This window comes from Suillus fuscotomentosus (genome assembly GCF_016647785.1).
Source record: "Suillus fuscotomentosus strain FC203 chromosome Unknown F5891scaffold_165, whole genome shotgun sequence".
NCBI classification, from domain to species: Eukaryota; Fungi; Basidiomycota; class Agaricomycetes; order Boletales; family Suillaceae; genus Suillus; species Suillus fuscotomentosus.
The window spans coordinates 36,314-57,482 of NW_024539677.1; the positions used below are offsets into that span (position 1 = coordinate 36,314).

The 21,169-nt window shown below is 46.6% G+C and overlaps 5 protein-coding genes across 5 annotated transcripts; 3 read left to right on the plus strand and 2 right to left on the minus strand.

Annotated features, from left to right (window-relative positions):
- Positions 1 to 2,463: 2,463 nt before the first annotated feature.
- F5891DRAFT_987527 (uncharacterized protein) lies at positions 2,464 to 5,808 on the minus strand (the record flags this gene model as incomplete). The annotated part of the gene is made up of 10 exons (XM_041377917.1): positions 2,464 to 2,856; positions 2,964 to 3,133; positions 3,178 to 3,514; positions 3,562 to 3,740; positions 3,790 to 3,888; positions 4,099 to 4,193; positions 4,244 to 4,483; positions 4,705 to 4,725; positions 4,751 to 5,295; positions 5,350 to 5,808. The coding sequence occupies 10 exons, from the start codon at positions 5,806 to 5,808 to the stop codon at positions 2,464 to 2,466; spliced, it is 2,538 nt and encodes an 845-aa protein (XP_041217360.1).
- Positions 5,809 to 5,904: 96 nt separating this feature from the next.
- On the plus strand, positions 5,905 to 8,993 carry F5891DRAFT_1131885 (uncharacterized protein; the record flags this gene model as incomplete). The annotated part of the gene is made up of 8 exons (XM_041364706.1): positions 5,905 to 5,975; positions 6,076 to 6,415; positions 6,464 to 6,751; positions 6,803 to 7,189; positions 7,307 to 7,432; positions 7,454 to 7,711; positions 7,736 to 8,578; positions 8,646 to 8,993. The coding sequence occupies 8 exons, from the start codon at positions 5,905 to 5,907 to the stop codon at positions 8,991 to 8,993; spliced, it is 2,661 nt and encodes an 886-aa protein (XP_041217361.1).
- A 1,809-nt stretch (positions 8,994 to 10,802) lies between these two features.
- On the plus strand, positions 10,803 to 12,825 carry F5891DRAFT_987529 (uncharacterized protein; the record flags this gene model as incomplete). Its single annotated transcript, XM_041377918.1, has 7 exons — positions 10,803 to 10,933; positions 11,004 to 11,030; positions 11,113 to 11,469; positions 11,522 to 11,650; positions 11,709 to 11,806; positions 11,879 to 12,758; positions 12,810 to 12,825. The coding sequence occupies 7 exons, from the start codon at positions 10,803 to 10,805 to the stop codon at positions 12,823 to 12,825; spliced, it is 1,638 nt and encodes a 545-aa protein (XP_041217362.1).
- A 296-nt stretch (positions 12,826 to 13,121) lies between these two features.
- On the minus strand, positions 13,122 to 13,811 carry F5891DRAFT_1198826 (uncharacterized protein; the record flags this gene model as incomplete). The annotated part of the gene is made up of 3 exons (XM_041368680.1): positions 13,122 to 13,518; positions 13,569 to 13,682; positions 13,732 to 13,811. The coding sequence occupies 3 exons, from the start codon at positions 13,809 to 13,811 to the stop codon at positions 13,122 to 13,124; spliced, it is 591 nt and encodes a 196-aa protein (XP_041217363.1).
- A 2,551-nt stretch (positions 13,812 to 16,362) lies between these two features.
- F5891DRAFT_1131886 (uncharacterized protein) lies at positions 16,363 to 19,654 on the plus strand (the record flags this gene model as incomplete). The annotated part of the gene is made up of 10 exons (XM_041364707.1): positions 16,363 to 16,530; positions 16,580 to 16,955; positions 17,000 to 17,198; positions 17,250 to 17,415; positions 17,476 to 17,624; positions 17,676 to 18,073; positions 18,131 to 18,322; positions 18,369 to 18,507; positions 18,557 to 19,242; positions 19,296 to 19,654. 10 exons carry the CDS (start codon positions 16,363 to 16,365, stop codon positions 19,652 to 19,654), a joined length of 2,832 nt encoding a protein of 943 aa, XP_041217364.1.
- Positions 19,655 to 21,169: the final 1,515 nt, after the last annotated feature.

Below are 21,169 nucleotides of genomic sequence, written 5' to 3' on the forward strand. Positions count from 1 at the left end.
AAGTGTGCCGGTGAAGTGATGTCCGGACGGATGAATTTCAGGTCGACAAAGAATAAGTTCCCAGTCATGGGGACTTCGCCTAAGACCTCACCGTGACACTTCAACTGACAACGCGCTGGTGAGTGCTCGAAGTTACAAGACCACTTCTTCTTCAACATGTGCCCCACGGAGAGTAGATTGATCATGGCGCCGGGCGCATGCAAACAGTCTGTGAAGGTGATTCTGAACGTTCGTCCACCCAACGTTAAGTCTGCTACGCAATTCCCTCGCCCAGAAGTTGCCAAACTGCCATGATTAGCAGTTTTGACCGTTACGCGAGTGCTCTCAGTGTAAGTCCAGAAATAGCTACGATCAGCAATGAGATTCGAGGTAGTTCCTGAATCGAGTATAGTGGAGAGGGTCTGACGTGCGATGCAGGCGATGTCGTCGAACTGAGGAAGGGATTCATGGTCTGATTCGAGATCCTCTATGAGGGCACATGTGAGGTTGCGTAACTCGTCAGCGACAGCACTGTTTGCGGTGGGAGTGTATGATGGAGGGTTGGAGGGAGGAGCCGTATTACTATCAGCGGCTGCAGCAACGTCCTGCTTCTTTGGCTTTCGGTCCCGGTTCCTGTTACCTCCTTGACCTTCCATGCCTCCACCGGTTTGGAAACAATGTTCTCGATCGTGCGTAAGTGAACGTGGAAGTCCGGTGCATAGAGGATTGTCACAGCTCACCCCTTTGGGGTTATACTTGTGAATTCGAACACCTGTCTTAGGGTTTGTCTTTCCGTCCGAGAATGACTTAAACGATGTGACGTTGGCGTATTCGGATCCTGGACCATTTAACTTATGTTCTCCCCGCAGACGATTAGCCTCTTCAGAGAGGGACGTCAGTACTGTGGAGAAAGTCATCTTCGTAGTGGTAGCAGCAACTGAGGCTGTGGTGGAGGAAGTAGACGCCACAGGTGAGGGAGTGCTGTACAAACTCATTGTCATACGTTTGAAGATGAGCCAGTCTGGAGTGTGCGGGAGGCCGTGAAGAAGGAGGAATACTAGCTCGTCTTCGGTCACTACAATGGCCATCTCCGCGAATCGTCGTCTGGCATTTTCGAACGTGCTGATGTAGCGGGGAGCATCGTCAGGGTCCTTAAGTTTTTCAGCGAACAATTGTGCACGAAGCTCAAATTGAGACGTGACATCAAGCCGTCCAAAATGAGTCGCCAAGGTGTTCCACTGTTCCCTCGCGGTCCAAGACTCGCTGAGCATACCTTGGACAACTGCAGAAAGCTTTCTGCATATGATGCCCTTAGCCTGCGCATCCTCCTTGATCCATTCAATCGCGCTTTGCTTTTCAGCGGCTGTGGGAGAACCAGCGACAGCTGGTGAAGGCATGACAAACGCGAATTCTGCATAGTTATTGGGGTCGGTGCCGGAACTGCAATGGTTCCAGAGTCCGTCTCCTTGGAGGGCGAGAGTAACCGCGCGACGCCAAGCAGGATAGTCATCAGCACCAGACAATTCGGTAATGAAGTCGTATTTCCCCATGGTGGATGTGGATATGTTTATTTCGCAGTGAGCGTTGGAGTTCGTACGTGAGCGGTCGGCTTCCTGGATCTGAGCTTGTTCAGAGCTCAGGGCTCATAACCTATAGGAAGCTAGACACACGGAGTAAGTCTCAGCGGACGGTGAAGCAACGCTTTCATTAACTACCTAGACACACGGAGTAAGTCTAGAACAAGCGTTAATCGTTAACAAGATGATAAATGAGACAAGAATGTGATCATACCTCAGCGGACGGTGAAGCAACGCTGAGGTAGAGTGGAAACGGGGAAGGGATTAAATACAGGAATGTAAAGAAGTCCGAGACGGAGAGAAGCGAGTCCGAGACGGAAAGAAGCGACTGATACACGAGGGTGATATAAGATGTCGAAGGTGCTACGAGTCGATAAGAGTCAAGAAAGGAAATGAGAATTCATAGTATGTCCCGGAGGTTAATCCTCCGGGACTCGTACCGTGTGGGCGCACTCTTCTGTCCTCTTTCATCCTTATCGCCAATAAGAGCCAGCAAGGGCTAGCAGAGGCCAGTAGAGGCCGACAGAAGCGAGGGAGCAAGGGTCAGCTTAGCTTAGTCAGCACAAAGGTCCTAGAGAGGCAGTTGTTGTAGTCAGACATCATCCATTCCCAGCCCATACTGTCATATAGATATATCCTAAGTGGACTACATCTAAAAAAACTCAAGTTGGTCGACACAAGTTCTGAACTTGTTCTGAACAAGCCTATTTGGTGTAGCTCAGGGTGGTGTTCGTAAACACTCGTCTTGGTTTAATTGAACATTTGCCTCGAGCCCGATGTGCTTAAGTAATAGATATAATGCATTTCGCGAGGTAAAAGAGCCGTATTTTCAATGTATATACAATAGATCTACTAATAATACAAGTATCGTGATTAATAATATGAGTATCGTGATTAATAATACATGTCACGCGATATCCGAGTCTGAGTTTGAGTCCAAGTCGAAATCGGAGAGCTCATTCCTGCGCTGTTGAGACGTCCCACAAATGACCATATGGTCTTTCCACCCGTCCAAGTCAGCTTTCTCCTCATCAGTGAGATCATCCATGCCCGAACAGATCATTTCGAAGGTAAAAGCATCTGCGTCTGGGGACGACTTAGGTGCAGTGAGTATCAGGTGTGCTTGTTCCGCCAGCACACGTTTTGTTATTGCGCCGGCCAGTCCCATTGCGAAGTGCAGCTGTCTGCGTGGCGAGATGAGCAAAACGTCGAGTTGAAAGCGCATATTCCATACCATTTGCGTGACAAGGTGAAGAATGAAGTGATTTTTGAACTTCGAGTGAATTGTCAGCGTCCCGTCCTGTTGACAACTCAACATGTGATTGGTGATTGAAAGTGCAATGAAGACCATACCACATTAAATGAGTAATCGTGCATGAACACGTTGTTTCGAATGAGGTGTCTCACATGATCCATGTGGAAGGTCTCGGGGGAGATTGGACTGCCCTGCGGAGGGAAAAGTCCATAGGCCATTACGACGCCTTCTCGAGTGAGGGTCGTAACCGCCGTGCGCATGACAATTACCGCTCGCCAGATTGTTGCAAGGTCCTTGGTTTGATTCTCCCAGCGCGGTATTCCTGTTGGTCTGTTAGTTAGAAAAGTATTGAAAAAATTAACATACCATTAAGCCCTGGAATCTTGGGTGTCGCCTTTCGAATGATAGACTTGATAATACGTTTCTTGTCGGCCGTAGACGAGGCCATCGCGTCCTTTGTGAGGGCGATGCCCACGACAAGTTCTTTGGAGCGTTTGAAGATTTGATCACGGATGGGTCCTGTAACCTGGAAATAATGGTTGTCGCCCGAGGCTCCTGCATGGCTCGGAGTTGCGTGCATTGTTGCAGTGACATCAGCCTGTGTTGTTGCAGGAACAACAGGGCTCTCGTGAGTAAATTGTGGTGTTCCAGGTAATTGTCGAGTACGTCGTCGTCTGTTGGACGATCGCGCGGGTCCCGTTGTCTATAATAGAGTTTGAGAGAAATAAACAAAATATACTTGAAACTTACGTGTATAACTTGTGAGCGCGGTATCTCACCCGTTGCGACGGGGACAAGAGCATCTCGAGGCTCCAATGGTTCCTCTTCATTGTGGTCGAATAGTTGAGGAATTTGTATGTGGTGTGGGTTAGGTGCTTGCATGTTGTCGAAATCGGAAAGATGCTCGAGACGCCTGGGACTGTATGAGCCTGTGAAAACGATCAGTGACGATGTCTCATCGATGATCAAATGACTTACCATCAAACGATCTATAACTCTCATAATCGAACACCGGCGGCTCATACGGTGGAATGTCGTTATTGGGGTTTGATTGATAGGCAGGGTCAGTTCTAGGTACTGAATCGTTGTACATGTTATAATCGGGGTTAGGGAATGTGTAATCCATGTCAGTGCCCGATGATGGATGAGTGTGAGCGCTTGATGATGGATGAGTGTGAGCGCTTGATAACGGATTAGTATGAGCGCTCGATGACTCAGCGGGAGCGCTTAAAGATGCATCAGCCTGAGGGCGAGTACTTGATGATGCAACGTGAGCGCCTGACGGACCCGTGTGAGTGTCGTAGGTGTGAGCAGGGTGGAACGACGGCACATAACCACTGGGAGCATGTGCACTGAAGGAATTGTAGTTGTCGTAACGAGTGCTAGTAGGTGCATAAATCAGTAGTAGCTGTCAAGACAGAAAAGTACGCACCTTGAGCTGAACCCGTCGTGTGGATTGAAAACGTTTGCCATTGGTTCATGGGGTTGTTCGTCGCTGAGACACATCTGAGTGTCCGCTGGGACGTGTGAGGGATTCAGACCAGACCCGCGAGTGGGTTTTGGTATCGTTGTTTTACCTTTAGCACGTTTTACAGGCATACGCAGGGAGGACTCCAGTAGTAAGGGCGCAATAAGGGCGCAGGGTACAGGTAAATATCCGCATAGCATTCTACTACAAACCATACTTAAACAAGATGTGTCAATCAGAAGACGCTGAAGAAGGGTAAGATGAAGGGGTACGATGTAAAAGTAAAGCATGCAAGTGACAAACCAATACAATCTGGGGGGTCGCCATCATAATTAAACAGTAACACGAGCAGCGTGTAATATTACATGTTCTCTTATCGATTGATCAGTGTCGTACATTGAAATACAATAATCTGTTTCACATACCGCGATTGGAAGGGCATGCAGCTGAATAGCCACCGATCAAGTTCACATGGTGGTACTACTAGTCACATCATCAGGCGCTTCACCAGCCCCCACCGGTGCCCCAAGACACTCTTCTTTGGAATCCAGGTCCGAAGAATCGTCTAGAACAATATCATCATCGTCATGAATCTCAAGACTGGGGAACCGGGATTGCGAGTCCGCAGGTCCGGATTGTAAGAATGCGTCTTTGGTTCGTGAACCTAAGATCTTTGAGATCTGTTCAGCTTGGGCTGAGGTAACACGAAGGATTTCGCATTCATCTTCATAGATGGCTTGAAGGTAATCTCTATCATCGTCAACTTCTGTGCGGTCACGCTCAGAAAAAATCCTCCTAAAGTTCTGCAACTCCTCGTCTGCAAATCCAAGTCGTTCTTCATTCTCGCTATGCAGGGCATCAAGGAATGCAGTGAAGCGCTCTGATTCTTCAATTTCCCACGCAGTCACCACAAGGCGTTGGCGTGCCGTCTCGCGAGCAGCAAGCTTGGCTTTATAGCCTTTGTACAAGGTTGAAGAACGCAGTTGTGCAAGGCCATTTTCCAAGTATCCGATATGCTTTGTCAATATAAAAATCAGTCCCTGTAATCCAGTAGAAAAAATATATTGTACCTGAAGAAATGTTTCCAATGATACATATGGCTTGCGCTCTTGCCCCATGACACGAGCTGCATAATGAACCTCTATTGGAGCTGGATATACGGGATATGGATGCTGCTTCCTCATCATTCTGTTGTGTATGAACTGCCATCGTGCAGCACATCGAGGGTTCGGAGATTTAGACGGATCAAAAAATATGCTATCCGTCTCCTTAGCCGAAATCCCAAGTGTCTTTTCTGGCCTTGTGCTTAGTGGGGAAGTGCACAAGTCAGAATTCATAGTGTTGGGAGAGCTCCCTGACTTGGAGCTAGAATAAAAAAGAGATGTTTCAGGAGTGGTGGCGCGTCCACTGGATAGAGGAGAAGATGTGGGGCTGTTTAACGGACTTGGTGGGCCAGGCGAACTGCTAGGGGGAGGAGGAGATGAGACTCGGGGGGGACTACTGGGCTGAGAACGAGATGGAGAAGACATCTGTAAGCACTTTGAACTTGACGATGGAAGAAACCTACTGATATATAGAAGAAACCTGCTAATAGTATAAGCTGTTATCAGTACAATACCCTGTGAATGCACAGTCTGCGGAGTCTCAAAGACGTTACTGCCAGCAAGCGTCAGCAAAGCTCACAAGGAAAGGCCTAGTCAAGACTTGGCAGTCCGGTTAACTATCTGATGCAAGTATCTTTTTATCACTTTATTATTACATAGACTAACATATACCAGGCTGTGTCCCAACTGCAGTGAGGAGTTCCTTTCCATCGAGGCAGTCATTCTGCATCTTGATTCTCCGTCTACCTGTTGGCCACATGAATCACATCCACATCAATTTCCAATTCCACCTGCATTGCGAGGTTCTCATTCATCGACATCCTCCACTACTGGACATCATCATCCTCGATCTGGGTATGTCTTTGGTGTCGGCAAAAACTTATTCGACAGGTTGCAAGAGGATCAATATGATTATCGGAGGAAAATGAATACATATTACCCTTTTCATGATGAAGGGGAGTGGGAATTGGCGAGGTTTCTAGTTGAAAACCTGACTCAGACTCAGATCGACAAATTTTTGAAGCTGAAATGGGTAGGAGACTTGGAGCCCTATTTGACAGGTCTAACTCTATGTTTACAGTTTCACACCCACCCAAGACCATCTTTCACCTCAAAAGATCAACTTCTCGACTGGATTGACGCACTCCCCTCTTTTGTGCCTTGGAAAGTCTCGACCATGGAGTTTACAGGCTACAAGACAACCTATCCTTTGCAACTCATCTGGCGTGATGCTCTCGAAGTTGTCAAACAGCTCTTTGGCGATCCCGTTTTCGCCAATCACATTACTTTTCAGCCACATGTTGTCGACATTGGGGGTCAGCGTGAATATGGGGATTATATGAGCGCCAATATGGCATGGAAAATTCAGGTCAGTTTTATCCGTCAGTCTACTATTCAAAGATTGATGCCATGTTCCTAGGACCATCTCCCAGTAGGTGCTACACAAGTACCGATCATCCTGGGATCAGATAAAACACCTGTGACACGCACTACTGGAGGGCTTGAGATGCACCCACTCTTCATTACGATTGGCAACCTCGATTCAGAAGTTCGCTCCAAGGCTACACTACGAGCTTGGCGGTGTATTGCTTACATGCCCATCGCCAAGTTTCGTGTGCATCCTGATTATCAGAGCATTCTGCAAGCACGGCTGTGGCATAAATGTGTCGATCTTGTCTGCGCCAATCTCAAGATTGCAGCAAAAAATGGTTGTTTTATGCCCGATCCTTCCCGATACATTCGTTACGTCTTTACACCTCTCATCGCTCACGTATGTGACCTCCCAGAGGCTACCATGATCGCTACTGTCAGTAAAAACGCATCTCCCATAACTATGGCGACACAGGCAAATTTTGGTGATGGAGTCCTCTACCCTCCTCGTACTGGGCAACACACGCTGCGACTCATCTATGAGATCTCCCAGGAGGCTGATCCTTGGGATCTCGATAAATTCCAGAAGGCAGCAAAAGCAGTCCATCTGTCAGGAGTTCACATGCCGTATTGGCGCGATTGGATGTTCGCATGCCCGTCTGTCTTTCTCACTGGTGAAGTTTTACATACCTGCATCAAGTTTTTTGCAGATCATCCGCTCAATTGGATCAAGGAGACAGTAGGGAAACCTGAGCTCGATGCTCGCTTCATGGTTCAGCATAAGCGGGTGGGAACACGTCACTTCACCAAAGGTGTCACCCATGTCAACCAAATGACAGGACGGGAGCACCGAGATATCCAACGCACCATTGTCGCTTCAATTGCAGGTGTTGCTCCACCCAGATTCATTCGTGCCATTCGCGCCCTTGTGGAGTTCATCTATCTTTCGCAGAATCCAGTTCATTCTCCTGATTCCCTACAGTCGATGGCGCAAGCACTTTCAGATTTTCACGTGTTCAAGGATGCTATTGTCGATGCTGAGGCAAGGAGGGGAAAGAAAGGTGTTAAAGAAGATTTCTTTATCCCGAAACTCGAGCTATTGCAAAGCTTTGGAGGCACAGTCGAGAGACTGGGCACTTTGATGCAGTTTTCGGCTGATATGACAGAGCGCTTACTCATTACACACTGCAAGCATCTCTTTGGGCGCACAAACCGGCGATCCACTGATTTTACAGAGCAGTGCGTACGGATCCTCAACCGCCAAGAGTCAATGGAATTATTCAACTTGTATGCGTTATTCTATTCTCGTGGCGCGTCACTCGTCAATGCCATATGTATGGAAGATGAGGAAGTGACAACCGTTAATCCAGCACTTTCCTGGGTTTCTCGTGTTCTCCCTGATGAAGCACATTCCGTTCATGGACCTCGGCCAGTTCGGAATCATTTTCTTAAGGGCATTCTTTCTGGAGATGCTCACACTGCCTTCCATCTGACTTCGACACCAGATTTCAAGGCTCTGACACCCATTGCTATTGAAACCAAATATTCACTTGTTAATTTCAATCGCGCGCTCTCTCAGTTTATCAATCAGCTATCCCTCCTCACTGGCGAGCATACCCGCTGGGACCACAAATACGGACGCTTTTGCGCGTGGAACAAATTTCGACTACAGCTTCACTCTGCTTTCCAGCCACGAGTCATCATGCCAAGCAGAGTGATACAAGCGTACCCACCGAGTGATGCATTCCCCCTTGGAAACTGTGACGCTGTCCTAATCAATGTCATGGATGATGATGGCCAAAGTAGTAAGTTTATTCTTGCAGTCGTGTTTCAGATCTAATTCAAGATGTTTTTCAGCCAGTCGTGTTGCACAAGTCCGACTTATTTTTCAGCCGAAGATTCCAGGGACTTCTGACTTGGTGTTGCCAACGTTCCTCTCCGGTCCACTCCTCTACGTCCAATTCTTTCACTTCGTCGCTAATCCCAGTGACCGTCCTGAACTTGCAATGTGGACAGTAGAGCGCACATACACGATGGACCAACATGGCAGACGTTGTAGGTGTGGTGGCGTGATATCATTGACGGATGTAACACATGCTGTCGAATTGATACCAGAATATGGTAACAAGGTAGACGCAAAGATTTCTTCGGCCACTTGTTTGGAGAGCTATGACCGGTTTTTTCTTAACAGTTTCGCAGATAAGGAGAGCTATCATACATTCAGCACGGAGTTCGCATAGACGCAGTATCAGTACCTCATACTAGTAGTAGTAGTCACAACACAGACAATGATCTCAAATACATGCACAATTGTTACAAAGTTTTACAACGGCCATCACTGCTGCCTATAAATGGCCCTAGTCTAGGGTTCCAAATAGTAATCTCAATATAATATCGTTATTTCCAACCCATTTTACCCACTTAACGCTACCGCAATATTCGATTTACATTTTACTACGGATAAGTTTGTTCCACCAATCGCGTTGCTCCATCACCAGCGCCGTAAGCTCACCGTAAGCATCAAACTTCTTTCTGACAAGCGAAATTTCAAGGTCTTTTGCTGATGTATAATCCTAAAAGTCCGATACATACTCTTCTTTCGTTATTCATCATCCAACAGGATGTATCCAGGATATATCACTCATTAGAATCACGCTGGCGGCTTCCCATGCTTACAAATCACCGTTCTACGGGGGGTTGAATGCTCCATATGGATATTTGGCAGTTCACCTCCGTTTGCACCTTGCCATTGCCCCTGCCTTCCTCATTCTCCTTGATCCGGGATGATCGATCAGCAGGTGGCGATAGGATCTGACGATAGGATCACTTCTTGTACCTGTCAAGAAGTAATATGGCTGACACACTGCACAGCACTTTGACTTTGTGTTCGAAAATGTGTTCTTCAACCGTGAGAACAAATTGCGTGACTACCAAGGCCTTCAAACGCACCTGGTAACCTCCAACCTCCTGCTCTTCGGCGCCCACCAGAATGTTCTCCCAGACGCTTACGGAGCCATGTTGTGTACCCAGCAAGTTTGGATGTCAAAGTACGAGTGCCTATGGATTGACCCACTCATGTTGGTCCATTGTCTGAATCCGTGAGTCTAACTTTCATTACGATTGACTCCCTGATTTAGTCTTACTAGTTCTCATAATTGTTAACACTTGGGGCAGTACAACTCGAAGTACTCTTAAGTATGAGTGCCTATGGATTGACCCGCTGCTCGTGTTGGTTCATTGTCTGAATCCGTGAGTTTTAATTTCATTTTGATTGACTCTCTGATTTAGTCTTACTAGTTCTCATAATCGTTAATACTTGGGGCGGTACAACTCGAAGTACTCTTAAGTACGAGTGCCTATGGATTGACCCGCTCGTGTTGGTTCATTGTTTGAATCCGTGAGTTTTAATTTCATTTTGATTGACTCTCTGATTTAGTCTTACTAGTTCTCATAATCGTTTATACTCGGGGCGGTACAACTCGAAGTACTCTTTCAGACACTCATTTTTCTTTCAGTTGAAGCTGACTTCTTTGAGCTCGCCACGATCAAGTAGGTCTTTCAGCCCGGCGTCTGGAACAGACACATCTTTGGCACCTGTGATCACCGAGCTCCAGCCACGATGACACGGCTCCGTATTTCCTACTCGGAGCATCCAAGGGATCTTAGCATAGTCCGGGCTGTCCCAACTCAAGATGAGCTCCTGCATCAATGTATCGATATGTTAGTTCATCTGGCGTGCATTTAAGAGATCCTTGCAGCTAAATTAAACGAGATTAATACTACTACTATCACTACTACTATTTGTCAATTGTGACATGAAGCTTTGGGCTGTGTAATAAAGTATCATGTAGCTGTATACTCACCGAGTATGATACAGTGTCCGTGCGTGGGATATTGGTCTCGATTTTTACGCTACATTTCAATATTCATTTCGCTTACTGCAGCTTAAATGCCCAGCCTTGTCGATCAACGCGTCAAATAACGTTAAGAGTACATATCTAATTGATCTCATCCGCTGAAATGACTTAATGTCAACACTATGAAAATAGATGGCTCCTCGTAAATGGACAACATCTGAGCAGGAGGCGTGGCTTGAACCGTGGTACCAAAAGTTCGCCGAACAGCAGAGTGACAAGAGTAGAAACCACCAAAACTTCTTTGCGGACCTTTATGAAAAATGGTTCGAGGCGTTTCCGGAGCCTCGCCCAAATAATATCACTGAATTGGGGCCGTTAACACTGGGAGAATAGGATAGTGCAATTCACACACGAAAAGCCGTAAGCTTCATTGAAATTTTCAAACTGACAACACTGAAAATGTTTGATAGAAATTACATATGCGATTCAAAAATAATTTTAGCGGGACAAAGGCGGGGCAACAAGCGAAAGCCAATGCTAACGACGTCTTTGACGCTGTTGTGCGGAAGATAACTGAATGTGAAAAACCTACACGAATGCTTCAGGAACACGAAGCTTATTCCAAGTTGTACTATGCTGATCGTGTTCAGAAATCCATCCAAGAGACGCTCAAGGTTGCACAAGCAACACAATCACTCACCAATGGTCAGCGAGTAGCACTATTGAAAAAAGAGACCGCTACTCTGTATGCAGGGGAGTCCGAGGAGATCAAGGCTAAAGTGAGGGAGTACATCCATGCACAGAAGGAAGAGCGCGGTAAGGAAAAAGCCGAGCCTTGGAGTGATGAAGATCAGCAACGGTGTGTCCTGCTCAAGTTCACTGTGTAATAGTATCACCTGACATGCACAAAGGAATCTTACCAAACTGGCCACCATTGCGAATCAATTCCTCAAAGGCCTCGCTGATGCCACTGGTCTATCCTTCAGCCTTCTCGTTGGAGGTCCATCTGCCGAGTTAGGTGGAATGATTGATGTCTGGAGGTATGTTCTACATCAGAGACTCAAAACTTGAGAGTCGAAATGACACTCAGCTGGACAGCTTCCATGTTGGAATGACGAAGCTGGGCAATAATTTTAGTCAGGCTTACCCTAAATTTGAGAGCGAGATAGTGGGACCATTTCGAGATTATCTGTATTGTGTGTACCATAAGTGTCATCTTTGACCATCCGTGACACCTTGTACAAAAAGGCTTACCATTTTGATAACAGCGGAGGCCGCAATACTGAAAGATCAGAAGATGGGGGGAGCAAGCAGCTCCAGATCATCATGGGGAGACAGCGTGTGTGATGAGAATCAATCGTCATATCCTGTGATGGATGAGCTGTCCAAGTGGGATAAATCTTTGTCAGGCACGTTGGGATTGCTGGATATATCCGAGTTTCCTTCTTCGTCAAATGCTCCCACACTGTCAACGCTGCCTTTCAGTTCTGACAATATCATCTCTGGCAACAATCAACCAAACTGGCAGCTGGCCGACGATGGGCTTGACGACTTCCTAGAGACATTGGCCCAGAATCTGCCTATGTCAACTGTTGACTACTTGATGTCACATGTTCCACCTTCGGCTGAGACACCTTCCGTTCCGGTTCCGGCTGTGGTTGAAACACCCTACTGTCCCCTTCTGCCAGTTTTCCCCCGTTCTGTCCATGGTGCTTATGTTGACACACCCGAGCCATCTGATGGTATTCCCCCAGCTGATTCACTTCCTAGTGGATTTGCGCATCCCACCGCACACCTTCCTGGAAATGAGGAGCCCAACAGCAACAGGCCAGACGCACTCCCTCCATCTTCGATGGCAGAAGACCATACAGAGGACTCGTCTCCTCCTACCACCTCGTCCCACACTTCTGCTTCAGCAAATGTTGTGAATGAGGCTCAAGCGAATGAGGTTCAAACAGCCGAGGTTCAAACAGCCAAGGGAGACGACAACAGTGGACTCCGTAGAACAAGGCGCGCACACATCCCATCTACACGCAACAGCATCACCAACTCAATCGGCAACAATTGCAAGGAGAACGCAGTGTTGAATCTGGCTTCAAAATGCAGCCATAACACTGATTCATCCGCTCGTGTGGGCCAGCAAGCGAAGTAAGTCTCTTTTTGTGTTTTTACATCTGTTCTGCTCATTATCTTGCACAGAAGGCCTAGAGTGTGACATCACACAGGAGAATACATCCTCAAGGGCCGATAGTACCTCTGCGGCATATGTTTAGAGTCATCCTGTACATTACTATACCTAATGCTCGAGTCTTGTTGCTAATATACTCGTTCCTATTGACCAATCGACTCGGATTTGAACGTTTGAACACGGTATTGTCTGAACTTTGAATGTTTGGTGGTATTGTCTGAACTTTGAACGTTTGGTGCGCAGGCTTCTCGATGATAATGATAGCTACGAGTCATACATACGAGTTATATACATATGGGCCAAGATGCAAAATATTAGCCTATTCAAAACTCGTAGTTCTGGTACAAGAATCCATTGAGCAAATGCACGACGGCCAACTCAGCATCTCCGTCACTTAGCGTGTGACAGTAAATGTCTTCCACCATGGCAATGGTATCCCTCATGCTCCAGCAAACTTGGTCCGCAGCACGCCACTCATCACAAACCCCGCATAGTTGAAGGATGCCATCTTGCCCTCGAGTAGCTCTCTCGAGGAAGTCCTCGATACTCGACATGGCACGTTTGAGGATTTCTTGATCCCCGTGGCCTCCAGGAGTGTCTGGAATAGATTTGGTGTATTCGGCGAAGACGCCCAAGGTGAAGGTTCGTGGTGATCGAACATGTTGCATGAAGTCGTCCTTAGCGTATTTGACCACGGCAATGCAATCAGCCAACGTCTCTCTAAGAACAATATTATATACATGTCTAAGGCATTAATATTTAGAACTCACAGTGATTCGTGGTGATCATCCGAATGGTCATCCGTGCACTCGTCATTGCTGCTATCACGGTTTTTGTTAGCATGGTATCTTTCCCTCCTCTTCACAAGGATCATCTCACGGCACCTGCATCTTTTATCAGTATTGGGGATTAACTGAACTAAATGTCGCACACCTGGTGTAGTACCGTGTGCGCTTGGCTCTCATCGCCTTGAGCTTAGCAGCCGCAGTTTTATATTTTGTTGGGGGGGCCATAGGGTAAATATGAGAGAGATGGTGAGACGATAGAGAGGAAAAAAAGAAGATGAAACCAAAGAGAGTTCGGGAAGCTTCGATTCGTCGGACCGTATCAATCACGAGCCTCCGTGCAAGGATCATGGTTTATGGGCCCTGCTGGTTCGTACTACCATCTGCATGATGCTGTAGATATCAGATGTGAGTGCGGTGCATGACATCAATGATAATTGGCACTTTTCTCATTGTCAGAGGTGAATGAGTGACCGCTAACTCATCACTGTAGTGTAGTTGGGTGTTGTTGGTCCGACCTTAACAGATTCGACTGGAAAGGAGTATTAATGCGGTCCCGCAATTCAATAACCAATGTTTAAATTTTAAGTCGCATTTGGAGTGAACTAACCTTAGTATCATGAATCGTTGTCATAAGATGGGGTACATACATCATCCTGAATTCAATCGATTTGTTAAGTGAGTTTTGGTCCGACCTTATTAGATTCGACCTGGAAATGAGTATTGATGTGGGACCACAATTCAATGTCCAATGTTCAAATTCTAAGTCGCATTTGGAGTGAACGAACCTTATGTTATTCGTGAATCGTTGTCGTGAGATGGTATACATCATCCTAAATTCAATTGATTTGTTAAGTGAGTTAGACGACCAATGTAGGGGACATGTAGTACTACTTTATAGCATGGTAGGACTGTATCAAATGACGCTACATGTTCAATGCCATGACTGTTAGACTTAATTTAATTCTTCCCAGTCACATGAGCACGTCACGTTTCGGACTCTCACAGATCACCCGAGTCAATGTTCGAACGTTCAACACTTGTACTCAGGCAAATACTGGTGAGTATCATATGAACTATCAACTGCTGGTATGGACTGACTACTCACTTAGGCACTATAGGTTGAAGTACTACTACCTTCCAGCCCGGATGCTTCGACATTTGGCTTCCAAGGCTGGTAGCACTTCCGCTTCGATGGTACCTACCATTCAGGTTTGCCTTGTGGCTCGATATTTGTTGCTATGGGCTGGGCTAATCTTCTTCAGAACAATACTGCATATGAAGGTACGGACAATGCTCTCCACGCCTCGAGTTACCCTCCCACTGCTGACTTGTACTAGTAACATCTATGTCAACAACGTCGATACTCATATGTGAGTAGTGTACATACTCTTAACATTTTTTGTCTGGGCTGAAAACCATTCGTTCGGTAGCTTTTTTGTGGTGCTTCCTGCAAGATTCGTTTTGTTTAGGTCCACCTTGTGGCTCAACATTTGTTGCTATGGGTCGGGGCGATCTTTTTAAGAACCATGCTATACACGAAGGTACGGACTATGCTCACTTTCTCCGAGCTTTTAGTGAAACTAGCCCACAGCCGAGTTATCTTCCTGCTTATTCGCGCTAGTACGTCCATGTCTGACACTCAAATGCTGACGTGCGAGCAGTGCAACATGCTCAAACAGTTTTCACCTGGGTTTAAACTTGTTCGCTCTGGGTCTGTGGAAGAGCAGGATATGTTTTGGGAGAACATTTTCACCCAGTGGTTCACAGCTTGGCCCGAACGTGCAGTACACTACTCTGGGGCACCGCAGGAGCAGGATCTGTCCGACTTACAACAGGTGTTGCTCAAATTTGCGATTCAACGTCATCAATGAGTACGTTATTTATTTCCTATGTAGTTATAACATATATTGATTCGATGATGACACAGCAGATCAAATCGTTTATTTATGCAAACACTATTGGCAGAGAGATGCGCCTGGTATCGTCCACATTGAACGACTTTTTTAAGGTCAAGAAGCTGGTGAGGTTTGTTGCATAATTTATTCATCGTAACAATAACACTCACAATAGCACAGACAGCGTTGATGCGGCGATGATGGCATATGTTTGTAGATGAAATATTGTACTAGACAGTGTCGTTTTGTTGCTTCGGTATCTAAGTCAGTTTCAATTATCCATTGTGATATATCGCTCATGGTTCTTAACAACCTTCTAGGATTCTCCCGCAGCGCATATGGTATGTATGTTGGCTTATGCGCCACTGGATGTATCACCAATTTATGTAGTAGTGAAATTTAATTTGTTGACACCTAGACAGGCAGCGTTAGCCATGTCACAGTCTGGACGCACTGGGCGTCCCTCTAAACATCCCAAACTTGTCAGGCATACACCGCTAGACCCCAATCAGCCCTCGAATCATGTCGACAGGCATCACATATTCAGCTTGCAGCCTAGTGGTCAAGTTGGACTTCGGACATCTTACATTCCTACTAGCTCACCTGAGAAGGAGGATGAAAATATACCTTTACACACTGTGCCCACTGATTCTGACCCTACCATGCCCACCGAAGACGATCCTTGGAATGAGATGGAGTACTTTGACCCTGCATCCAAGGTGGACGATGTCCTTGGAGTGCCTGAGATACCAATGGCTGAAAAGAGACACAGGAGAACTGCAGGAGTAAGTCTCCAGTATTACGAAGATGATGCTGCAGTTGATCTTAGTATGTACTAGGACGATCCCATCTCCCTTTGGCTGCCAGAACGTCAAACGTACATGAATGAATTTCTACGACTTGAAGGAAGAGGCCAGAATTCAGACACCCCATGTGTGTGTGGTGTGGAGGATGCCATGTTTCGGTGTCAGGATTGTTTCTCTGTCGAGCTTGCATGTCGATCATGCACCATTAGATTGCACCATAACTCCCCGTTCCATAGAATTAAGGTGTGTGTTCCTTTTATTCTCCAATTCTAACATTAACAACGAGAAATAGGAATGGAAGGGTGGATTTTTCCACCCTGTTTCATTGAAATCTATGGGCCTGCGCATTCAACTTGGACACCCTCCTGGTACCACTTGTTGCAGACCCACACCTGCATTTGGCGATGATTTCGTGATTATCGATGTCCATGGTGTGCATCCAACGGGACTTGATTTTTGCGGATGCGAGCATGAAGTTTCGCACTTCAAACAACTACTCTGTGTGCGCTTATTCCCTTCTACGGTGACTGACCCAAGAACGGCAGCAACATTTGCTGTCTTGGAGTTCTTTCACATACTCTCCTTCGAGTCTAAAGTGTCTGCATTTGAGTTTTATCATAGCTTGGCATGGCGGACTGACAACACAGGAATCACACCGATTCACATAGGTTTATTCTCTAATGTCATGTATTCAGATATGCTCACGCAAAAGATCAGGACCGCTATTCGGTGTTTCTAAGGATAGTCTGCAAGTGGAGAAACATCAAAGCACTCAAACATTCAGGTCATGGCCACCATCCCACAGGAATAAGTTCCACTCAAGATGGAGATCTGGCTGTTCTCTGCCCTACATGCCCACATCCAGGAAAAAACCTTCCTACTAACTGGGAAACTTCACCTTCGAGTCAGCAGTGCGCAAGTTCCCTTATCACAACACAATGAATTGACTGACGAATAGCTAGATGGAAGTACGCACTCTTTCTTGCTATAGATGCCAACTTTCAACTCAAGCGCTGGATGGTGTCGACTGATCAACGAGATCCTGGCCTTAGCCAAGGATGGGGCTATTTCGTCAATGAGAGTGAATATAAGCGGTACCTGAGCACCAATGGTGAGACCCTTCAAGAGGTACGCTCTTAGATATCTGATATTCTTCCTCGAGTCTGACAACTATTCTACGTCTGACAGAAAAGCAACTGTGTCAGCCATAATGCAGTTAACATGGCTGATACGAAGTCATCAAGGGGACTTGCTGCAACTGGAGTGGGCACCGTGGATTGTGCATGCCATGATATGAAGTTAGCTAATGGCGTCGGTGACTTACAGAAGGGTGAAAAGTAAGTCGAATCATTGGGCACACACTGTCTGTTTAACTCACATCATTGTAGATATCTAAATATGGACTATCTCATTTTCTCTGCTCTCGCCAGATTCTCTACCCTGTCGACAATCAACTTTTCATACGATATTGCGTGCCAGTGGCACAAAAAGTTGTGGGATCACTTGCCCACACTACCACCTCATCTTCAGTTCAATCGAGAGGGCAAGACCGTTAATTTTTTTGTGCCGAAGTTTTATATCGCTGCACATATCGAATCCTGCCAGACTCAATTTTCATTCAATTGGACTCCAGGGGTAGGACGGACTGACGGAGAAGCACCTGAGCGTGGATGGGCAAACATCAATCGTGTGGCCAGCAGTACAAAGGAAATGGGTCCTGGAGCCCGACGCGACACACTCAATGACCAATTCTCCAATTGGAACTGGAAGAAGATTACAGCTCTCGGTGAGTGTTGGTGTAGTATGTTGATGTTATTGTACTGACCAGTCTCATCTTTAAAAGGTAAAACTATGTTACGAAAAATGACGGAAGCCGTCATCGCTCAGAAGGAGCACCGTCTTGCTCTCTGGGAACTCGAGAGCTCTATCAATGACTCTGAAGTAGGAGCTGCTTCCCTCGCTGCATGGAGGACAGAGATTGAAGCTTGGGAGATGGACTGCTCACAACCTAATCCATTCCAGAGAAGAGTTGGCGGTGAGTTGTTCTTCATTATGCTGAGCTATTGCTCACAAATATACAGCAATGACCCAGGCAACTGTGCGGCTAGAGTTAGCACAGCGGGATGCAAACGAGTTGGAAGACAGGTCAGCAATATCACTCCACGCCGAAGTTACCTGCAGTGTTCTCATTAGCACTGGTATTGACCTCGAAGATGCCCAGTAAGACATTTTTCAAATCTCTTTGTAGAACGCTGCTGAATTATCTTAGATGCTGTTTGCGTGTCGATTCCTCCGCACTTGGTCAGCACGCAACTGATATCCAGAGGACCAAGGTATTAACTCGAAGGAACGCACTGCAACACCGCCTAGATGCATGGACCGACATTCAAAAACTCTATATGCCAGTGGTTCCAAACCTCCAAATCTCTTCAATCCTCCCAACCGGCAGCAACAGCAATGACAGTGGCTGTCCAGTCCCAGATCCCACCTCTGGAAAGGCAGAAGACTTTCAGTTGCTTCTGCCTTCCGAGATCTGTAACGTTGTGCCATGCAACAAGACACTCCTGGAAACAGAATGGTCCCTGTGTTTCGCCCAAGCTACTGATGCTCTGAACGAGTGTCGTTCGCATATTCAACTGCGCCGTCAGCTGTATCAGTTCAAGGTTCAGCATCTACGCGGACAAGGGCCCAATACTTGCGCACGCAAAACTATGGATGCAGTTGAGGAACGTCTTATGCTGAGCCATGCTAAGTATGCAAGTGCTCATGAGGCACTTCTCTCCTTAGCTCCTCACCTTGAACGGATAGGATGGGAGCACAAATTGCAGCCCCTGAAAAAGACGCACCTCAGACCAATCGGGGACCTTGGACAGCAAACTCAAGGCACAGTGATTATGTCGTGGATTTGGTTAACTCACGGAATTTCTTCTGACGACAGCGAAGGACTCCAAGACTGTAAGTTGTTTTATCTCGCTCTTTTGTTGATGCTGAAGTTTGAACTACATTAGCGCTTCACGTCGAATGGTGTAAAGCCCGAGCGCGTCGTAATAGGTGGTTGGAGGAAGTCCAGCTCTTATTAGAAGAAATGCGACGTGTTCTAGCCTTTCTCAATTGGGAGGGAGACTCCTGGGAGTCGTGCGCAACCCTACCAGCTGTCGAACAGCCCAAGGAAAAGGAGGGTATGATTGCATATGCTCACCGTCAGGCTCACATCCGACGAGGTTTAGTGGCAGCTTTTGCGGAACATTGGAAGAGAGTCCCGCAACTCGTGGCCTCGAACTTGGATGACGATCCGAGTGCTGATGATGTCGAAGGAGTCTCTTTGGATGCGCCTCCTTGTGAATATATCGAGGGACCTGATGAATAATAGCATTTCTGTACCGTGATTGTGAAAGGTGAATTGATGTGATTCTTGATCTCAGAACTACATAGTGATACAGTACCTGGAGAGATCGCGAGATTGCTGACAACAAAACAAGATTGCGAGATCACAAATACTAAAATAATATATTCACCGGGGCTGGACGGCCACCCTTCCGAGAGCCGTCTGAGAAGTTTGGTAGGCTGGCTGATCGATAACCATACAGAATGGATATATTCCACAGTGGATAACTAGACTTAAAGATGTATCGGACTTTTAGGATTATTAGCCATATAGATATATCTTTCTGCCTGTATCCTGTGTCATTCCATGAGGTCACTCTGTGAAGGCACATTGCCAGCCGCGCCAGTCCATCTTGGTGAGAGAGTGGGATTTGGGTTTCGCATCAAGCTTCTGCCGATATTAAAAGTAGAGGCCGATTGGACAAGAACACGACACCACAGCCTCAAAAACGTCAATGAACGCACCTCAACGTACACGTGTAGAACGCACGGCTTCAAGAAAAAATGTAGAAAAGCCTCTCAATGGCCCCCAAGAAAGCACCACCCAAACGAGGACCAGACGGTCAATTCCTCGCATCAGACAAAAGCCTAAACTCTTCCACTACCGCTTCATCACTTGCAACATCAGCTGATTCATCTCCCCTAGACATACCAGAAGTTGTATATCGCACCTTACCAGACACTACTTCAGATACCAGAGAATACAAAGCTGACCTCGAAGACAACCAGGAGAAGGACAACAATTTAGATTCCTTACCAGGCACTCCTAATCCAGACACCATCATTTAGCCCATGGAAGAGATTCCTTTGCCCCCACTTAAACCAATAGAACAGATTCAGAGATCCAGCCGTAAAACTCCACTACCAGCCTCAATTCCCACCATATTAACGCCAGTAAAACCGTTAACGATAAGGATTCCACTACCTTTAATAGCGCCCCCAAGCTCGCAATCCACAGCACCACATAAGATGTCCAGCAACTCCACGTTGGGATGGTTTCATGGCAAACCGGATGAGAATGCACAGAACTTCTTAAAAGAAGTGGACCGTTATATAATTCTTAGCAACTTAAAGACAGAAGTCGTGAAAGTCATAGTGTTCAGTACACTCCTTTCAGCAGGATCGGTTGCGGACTTATGGTGGACCAAGTTAGACAGTTCGAAGAAGACAACATGGGTAGATGTCCAGAGCGCATTCACCAGTAGATGGCTGGCAATCACTATCATGGAGAAGACAGGCCTTGATTATCAATGAGAGATACTAGTGCTGCACATTGACAAAGAAGAGCTAGGAACACAAGTCATAGTAGCAGGAGTCCCAACCTGGGCTCACCTACAGTTCCATGCTCAGATACAACAACTTGTCAATGAAGCAGGGGCAAGTGAAACAGCGGGCCTAGTCTACCAAGTCAGGGAGAATATGCCAATGGTAATCAAAGAGCTTACCACCCTGGGACTCACAGATTGGACAAAGTTTTTGGACGAGATCAAGGCTATAG